At 39.2% G+C, this 8,394-nt stretch overlaps 2 protein-coding genes across 3 annotated transcripts in view; both read left to right on the forward strand.

Annotated features, from left to right (window-relative positions):
- carmil1 (capping protein regulator and myosin 1 linker 1) overlaps positions 1-574 on the forward strand; it is a 10,574-nt gene extending 10,000 nt beyond the window's left edge. For both annotated transcript variants that reach the window (XM_080045078.1, XM_080045079.1), the window contains exon 13: positions 1-574. This exon is cut by the window's left edge and continues 854 nt beyond it. The gene's annotated coding sequence lies outside the window, so the exon portion shown is untranslated.
- Positions 575-1,184: 610 nt separating this feature from the next.
- LOC307263786 (secretagogin-like) lies at positions 1,185-7,237 on the forward strand (the record flags this gene model as incomplete). The annotated part of the gene is made up of 11 exons (XM_080045042.1): positions 1,185-1,254; positions 2,042-2,112; positions 2,475-2,567; positions 3,263-3,352; positions 3,688-3,744; positions 4,391-4,468; positions 4,794-4,849; positions 5,395-5,440; positions 6,154-6,213; positions 6,424-6,492; positions 7,112-7,237. The coding sequence occupies 11 exons, from the start codon at positions 1,185-1,187 to the stop codon at positions 7,235-7,237; spliced, it is 816 nt and encodes a 271-aa protein (XP_079901168.1).
- Between the last annotated feature and the right edge of the window lie 1,157 nt (positions 7,238-8,394).

Raw genomic sequence — 8,394 nt, forward strand, 5'->3', positions numbered from 1 at the left:
CAGGTATGTAAAAACAAAGGGTATGTAAACAAGCTTTCTCTAGAATCACTGACTCCACCTTTAATTTTGTACTGCTGCACTCACCGGATATATATTATGTATCAATGTAAATATGTAAATATGAGCTAACAACTAGTGTTACTGGTTGTGTTTATAAGAAAAGGGGATTTATATAAGTTAAAGGTGCAGTCAGTGATTCTGGAGAACGCTTGTTGTAAAAATCAGTGAATATCTCCTCACAATCCGCTACCTGTCTGTACTGTTTGTGTGCGCTGGAAATAAATATAGTGTTTATAATACACAGCCTAGGCTCTGTAAACAAGCGTTCTCCAGAATGGCTGACTCCACCTTTTTACATATTGTATTATGAGCAGAAAAAAGGATTTATAAAGGTGATGGTTTTTATTTTAATGGAAAATATATTTTAAATGTTTTTTTTAAATCTGTTTTTTTTTTTTAAGAACAAATTTCAGTTAAATATTTTAGTTTCATTGTTTATAAAACCAGCGGACCAAACTCCAAACTGTTGAATATTTCTGTATTTGTTTATACCAATAAATATTGTTATACTGTTCATACTCTGTCTGTGTCTCTCTCCGAATATTTTTTTTTTTACATAATTCAACAAGTTTTATTTGTATGTGTTGCTTCGTACTTTTCAGCAGAGCAGTGCAATGAATTTGAGATTTTATTTTTTCAGGCGATTTGTTTTTCACATTTCTGCATTTTCAGCAATGTTAGCAGTCCTATTTCAGCTAGATTTTTCATCGCAAAATTGTTTATTTTTATTACTTTTTTAAAAATCTTCACCTTCCTTCAGAGACATCCAGGTTAGCTCGAGCTTTTCAGCATGCAGCATTCACACACATTCGGTCCACCCCGATTTTGACTCCATGGCCACGGCCTTGTGTGTGTGTGTGTGTGTGTTGAAATACCACTGATTGTCTCTCTCTCTCTCTCTCTCTCTCTCTCTCTCTCTCTCTCTCTCTCTCTCTCTCTCTCTCTCTCTCTCCTTCATAAACCAGCTGTTGAATTCTCTTCAGTCTCATTTCCCTCGATCTCTCTCTCTCTCTCATTTGATATTATATATATTAAACATTCTGACATTCACCGTTATAACGTTTATTTTAGAATATTTTTTCCCCCTCTTTGTTAATCCGTCTCCATCTCTCTCCCTGTGGACCATGGACAGCGCTTTGCTCAGACTGGACGCTGCTGCTTTCCTACAGATTTGGCAACATTTCGATTTAGACGGTAGGAAGACGAGAAAATCCCAGAGAAGTGTTTAACAAGTGTGTAAAATTCAGGGAAAGCAGAGAATTTTTTTTTTTTTTTTTTTTTTTTTTTGACGATGACAAAACAATCTTAAAATGCTATGGAGAAAATGTAGATGGTAAGAAGACGATAAGCGTTTTACAATTGTTAAAAATTCCATGGAAAGTAGAGTAGTACATTATTTTTATTGAATTTTTTTGGGGCAATTTTTTTTTTTATTGACAAAGACTAAACAATTTCAAAAGGAGACAATGCTATGGAGAAAATGTGTTATAAGATCTCAGGGAAAGCAGAGAAGCTTAAACAGATATGTCAGCCTTTCCTGGACTATATAACAGTACTGAAGGGACCTACATGACACCTCGTTGACTTTTTATTTTCTGCTTAACATTTACCTTTAGTTTAAACAATGTAATTGGAAGTCCTTAGAAACCTGTAAAGTATAGTGTGGCGAGTTTAGTTGTTTATTTTATTTTGTCTTTTATTTTTGTGTTCCTTTTTTTGTGTGCGTGTGTGTGTGTGTATGTGTGTTCTCTAAAAAAAACATTAAGTATCTAGAAATGTTTGCAAATGCTGTGAGGAAATAAATAACATACTATTAAATAAATAATAAATAAATATGCATGATTAAAAATATAAATCTTTGTAAAAAATGACCAACAACATATTTTTACATGAACTGGCAACCATGCTTCTACTTTTACTGTATCCTGTAAAGGTTGTGTATGAGGGATATTTGACACAAAATGGCCGCTTGTGTTTTTAGATCACGGTTACATTGAAGGGACGCAGCTCGACGCTTTCTTTCAACACATGCTGGGGACATTTGGAATGAAGGTAAAGAGAGGGAGTGTGTGTGTGTGTGTGTGTGTGTGTGCGTGTGTGTGTGTGTGTGTGTTTGTGTTTGTGTGTGTGTGTGTGTGTGTGTTTATAGTTCATAATTTTTTTCGAATTAATTTGATCAGAAAAATCCCAAGAAGAGCCCAAGAAATGTTTCAGTTGTTGATTCTACTGCTAAGAAGAAAAAACCTGGACATACAGCAGAAGGTATAAAATCCATGTGCCATCACTGAAGGCTTTACCTCATGTAGATGCACCGACAGTGTTGTTGGAATTACTCAGAATTCCTCATGGAGGGGAGGGGGGGGGACAAATTGGCAACAACAATTATCTGTAACAGTTTTCTCTGTTGTTTTCAGAAAGAGGAAATAACTGAAGACAAGCTGCAGCGACTCAGAGAAAGATTCACGTCTGATTATGACACAACTGAGGGACGTCTAAAGATACAAGAGGTACACACACACACACACACACAGAATGACACAGACGGACATACGGACATACAGACACACACACACACACAGACAGACAGACACACACACACACACAGAATGACACAGACAGACACACACAGACGCACGCAGACAGACAGACAGACAGGTACACACACACACACAGAATGACAGACAGACACACACGCACGCAGACAGACAGACAGGTACACACACACACACACACACACAGAATGACACAGACAGACAGACAGACACACACATGCACAGACAGACACATATGCACACACAGACACACACACACACACACACAGAATGATACAGACAGACACACACACACACCCACATGCACACAGACAGACAGACACATATGCACACACACACACACACCCACGCACACACACACACACACAGAATGGCACAGACAGACACACACACACACACACACACACACCCACACACACAGACAGACAGACACACACACACACACACACACACACACCCACACACACAGACAGACACACACACACACGCACACACACACACCCACATGCACACAGACAGACACACACACACGCACGCACACACACAGAATGACACAGACAGACACACACACACACACACACACACACACACACACACACAGACACACACACACACGCACACACACAGTATTTCTCTGTGTGTGTCCCCAGCTTGCCACCATGATGCTTCCAGAAGAGGAGAACTTCCTGCTTCTGTTTCGCAGAGAGACGCCGCTGGACAACAGTGTGGAGTTCATGAGGGTGAGGGGCTGTCAAAATAAAACTAATGTGATTCAATTTTATTTAATTTTATTTAATTTTATTGTATTTAATTTTATTTAATTTTATTTAATCTTATTTAATTTAATTTAATTTTATTTTATTTTATTTTATTTTATTTTATTTTATTTTATTTTATTTTATTTTATTTTATTTTATTTTATTTTATTTTATTTTATCTTATTTTATTTTATTTTATTTTATTTTATTTTATTTTATTTTATTTTATTTTATTTTATTTTTATTGACAAAGGACTGTGGATGATGATATTATATAAAAACAAGTGTTTGTGGGTGTGTCTGTCTTGTTTGTGTAGATCTGGAGAAACTACGACGCAGACAGCAGCGGCTACATCTCAGCCATTGAGCTCAAGGTAACTGAAGTTCCTACCTCATATCAACCCTCCTTCCATAACATATAACAGATGTTACACGTCAATAATGTAATTATGGTTGAATGAGGTTTTCTGTTTCCCTTTCTTTTGGGGCGACTGTGGCTCAGTTGGTAGAGTGGGTCGGCCGATGATCAAAGGGTTGGAGGTTCGATCCCCGCCCTGCCACCTGTGTCATGGTCGTTGTGTCCTTGGGCAAGACACATAACCCACCTTGCCTTGTGTGAATGTTGATAGTTAGCCTGCTATCGGTGTATGAATGTGTGTGTGAATGGTAACGTGGGAAAGGAAAACAGGTCTCCCTTGTAAAAGAGTCTTCGGTCTCAATGGGATTTACCTGTAGAAATAAAGGTTAAAAAAAATTAGTAAGCAGTTGTTTTCTATGAAGGTATTGTTGTAGCAAAATGTAACTACAGATTTTGAATGCGTACACTAAAGTCACAAATGTGTAACAGTACATTTGAAGTCGTTAATATTTATTTTGGATGTGAACAAAAAAAAATTGGCACAAACAATTTAAAATAAATACAAATAATAATAATTAAAAAAATTTAATCAAATGTGGCACCAATGTCCACTCAGACTGGAGGATGGACTGACTAGAGGCTTTTCCTTTTTGTCCCTGCAGGGCTTCCTTCAGGACCTTTTCCTCCAACACAGGAAGTCCATCACTACTGACCAACTACAGACGTACACAGACACCATGGTAACAGGCCGATGTTGTCCAATGTTTCATATTGATTGATTGATTGATTCTTTTAATGACCACACAGCCAGGCTGGTGGAATTTGTTGTCAGTACAGCTTGGTACAGGTTCCAACTTACAAAACATATAACACAGATGTACATACAGACATACACACTACACAATACATATTGACTGTTATGAATGTTATTACTGTTTGAATTAAGTTGCTATCGGTTAAATTTCTGTCCATTTAAAGGTGCAGTCAGTGATTCTGGAGAACGCTTGTTGTCAAAATCACTTTGGTCATATTTAAATCAATCCTGATTATTTTTTTCTCCTGTAGATGAAAATGTTCGACAGAAACAGAGACGGCAGACTGGACCTAAACGACCTGGCGAGGTACGGGTCGTCTTCACATCTTAACGATTTAACATTCCCCACAAAGTTTGAAAAAATACCTGATTGACTCATTAGAAACAATCATATATAGTTATGATGTATTTTGTAATAAAATGCAGTCAACAATTTAGAACATTTAAACCTGCAGTGTGTAGAATTTTGGGTTTTATTTCCTAGCAGATTTTGTAGAAAGTAATTATAATATCCATAAGTACATTTAATTTAGTGCATAATAGCTGAATTTTTTTTTTTTAATTATCATTTTTTCCCATAGAAAGGGTCTCATATATGTCCATATTTCTGCATATTTTGGACCAAGGCCTAGTGCCGCCATCTTGAAAGTGTCATAGTTGGAATGTCATCAGGTGCATTGTTTAAAATTTATAATTGTTCTTGTCCTTGAAGGCCACTGTAGCTTCTGTTATTATTCGAAAGGGGTGGGGTTACCCAGGGAGCGTTGCATTCTAGAACTTTGTAGAACTTTCTTGATGATGTCATATTACACACTGCACCTTTAAATAATAATATTCTTTGTATGTCTCCAGAATATTGGCCCTGAAAGAAAATTTCTTACTGAAGTTTGAGATGCATGTAAGTTTGCAAAAAATACTTTATTCATGAATCACTGACTACACCTTTAAAGCCCTACTTCACTGGTGGAAATATGAAGGTGTATTGAACTCTGAGATCGTATGTAGTATAAATGTGCAAAAAAAAATGAAATCGATTCATCCTAGCCTGAGAAAAGGCAGAAAGAGTGTTTTATGGTCTCACTGTCTAACCCTACATTTTACAGATGTGACATCACTTCTGTAAAAAATGTAGGGTTAGGATTTACAGGACATGGGCCAAGGGAAGACTGTGACTGTGGCTCAGTTGGTAGAGCGGGTCGGCCGATGATCAAAGGGTTGGAGGTTCGATCCCCGCCCTGCCACCTGTGTCATAGTTGTTGTGTCCTTGGGCAAGACACTTCACCCACCTTGCCTCGTGTGAATGTCGATAGTTAGCCTGCTATCGGTGTATGAATGTGTGTGTGAATGGTAACGTGGGAAAGGAAAACAGGTCTCCCTTGTAAAAGAGTCTTCGGTCTCAATGGGATTTACCTGTAGAAATAAAGATAAAGAAGAAGAAGAAGAAGAATACTGAGGGAAGAAAAACCTCATTCATTATATTATAATAGTGATTTTATAATGATAGAACGCCGGTTCCGTATGGGTGAAGTATTCCTTTAAGAGTACAAGTTGTTCGAATGTTTTGTGTTTGGATTAATTAACTTTATTGTGCTCGGTTCTATGTGTGGTCAGGCCTGCAGTCAGGAGGACAGGAAGAGAGACTTTGAGAAGATATTCGCTCACTACGACGTGGTGAGTCAAGTTTACTTATTTGTTTTGTCTTATATATCAAATATCTAATTCCATGAAAATATTAAGCGGTAATTCACTGTGTGTGTGTGTGTGTGTGTGTGTGTGTGTGTGTGTGTCTTTCTGTGTGTGTGTGTGTGTGTGTGTGTCTTTCTGTGTGTGTGTGTGTGTGTGTGTGTGTGTGTGTGTGTGTGTGTGTGTGTGTGTGTGTAGAGTAAGACAGGTGCGTTGGAGGGCCCTGAAGTGGACGGATTTGTCAAAGACATGATGGAGCTCGTAACGGTAAGAACTTTAAATTACATTATACTTACTATACCTTTAAATTCCCTCTATCATTCATTACAATATTTCCATATAGTTAAATAGCTCCCTCTGTATACCATTAGATCACTATGTAAAACACAATGTAATGCATTTAAAGGTGCAGTCAGTGATTCTGGAGAACGCTTTTTGTCAAAATCCCTTTTGGTCAAATTCAGTGAATATCGCGTCACAATCTGCTACCTGTCCGTTACTGTGTGTCTGTCTGTCTGTCTGTCTGTGTGTCTGTCTGTCTGTCTGTCTGTCTGTCTCTCTCTCTCTCTCCCTGTATGTCTGCCTGTCTGTCTGCCTCTCTCTCTCTCTCTCTCTCGCCCCCTGTCTGTCTCTCTCTCTCTCTCTCTCTCTCTCTGTCTCTCTCCCTGTCTGTCTCTCTCCCTGTCTGTATCTCTGTCTCTCTCTCTGTCTCTCTCCCTGTTTGTCTCTCTCTCTCTCTCCCTGTCTCTCTGTCTGTCTGTCTCTCTCTCTGTCTCTCTCCCTGTCTGTCTCTCTCTCTCTCTCTGTCTCTCTCCCTGTCTGTCTCTCTCTCTCTCTCTCTCCCTGTCTCTCTGCCTGTCTGCCTCTCTGCCTGCCTGTCTTTCAGCCCAGCATCAGTGGGCCGGACTTGGACCAGTTCCGCTCGGCTCTGATGGGCCACTGCGACATCAACGGAGACGGAAAGATCCAGAAGAATGAACTGGCGCTCTGCCTCGGCCTCAAGCTCAGCTAACAGACACACACACACACACACACACACACACACACACACACACACACACACACATGCCCTACTAACGTCCTACACACACACATACAGGCCCTAATAATTAATAATAATTGATTGGATTTATATTGCGCTTTATTTCTCTGTGACTCAAAGGTCTTTACAGGGTTCCAGGTTCCATTCGTTCACACACAGTCATACCGGTGGTGGTAAACTACGATAGTAGCCACAGCTGCCCTGGGGCAGACTGACTTCCTACACACACACACACACACACACACACACACACACACACACACACACACACACACACACACAGGCCCCTACTAACGTCCTACACACACACACACACACACACACACACACACACACACACACACACACACACACACACACACACACACACAGGCCCTACTAACGTCATACACAAACACACACTAACATCCTACACACACACACACACAGGCCCTACTTACATCCTACACACACACACAAGCCTCATGTACTCTTAACCTTTTCTCCTTCAATCTCCCCTATTTAAAGATATAGTGCGTAACTTTTCTATGTAAAGTTGGTTGTACTGCCAAGAAAAAAAAGTATGGCAGCGTTTACAAACTGGTGTCCTCCCCCCACCCCCCTGACACTGGTGCAGGAGCTCAGAAACATCCCAAGAAGAGCCCAAGAAATGTTTCAGTTGTTGATTCTACTGCTAAGAAAAAAAACCTGGACGTACAGCAGAAGGTATAAAATCCATGTGCCATCACTGAAGGCTTTACCTCATGTAGATGCACCGACAGTGTTGTTGTAATTACCCAGAATTCCTCATGAGGGCGATAGAAGTTACGCACTGTTGCTTTAAACTTCCATTTGCTTTATTGTGTTCAAATGTAATGTGCACTTCCTAGTTGCTATTCCCGTCCAATTTCTGGAATTACATGTATTTGCTTTATATGTCTTTATTCACTCTCACTTTGGTGTTCAAATGCATTAGTATATCTACACATCCTGAGCTTGTTAATATAAATTCAGCAAGTATCCATCATTGTATAAACATTTCTGTGTTGTGATTCCAAGCAGAAGTCGGAATAATGTGCATTAAAGGTGCAGTGTGTAATATGACATCATCGAGTAAGTTCTAGAAAATTCTAGAAAGTTCTAGAATG

Source organism: Ammodytes marinus (assembly GCF_949987685.1).
Source record: "Ammodytes marinus genome assembly, chromosome: 17".
Taxonomy (NCBI): Eukaryota; Metazoa; Chordata; class Actinopteri; order Uranoscopiformes; family Ammodytidae; genus Ammodytes; species Ammodytes marinus.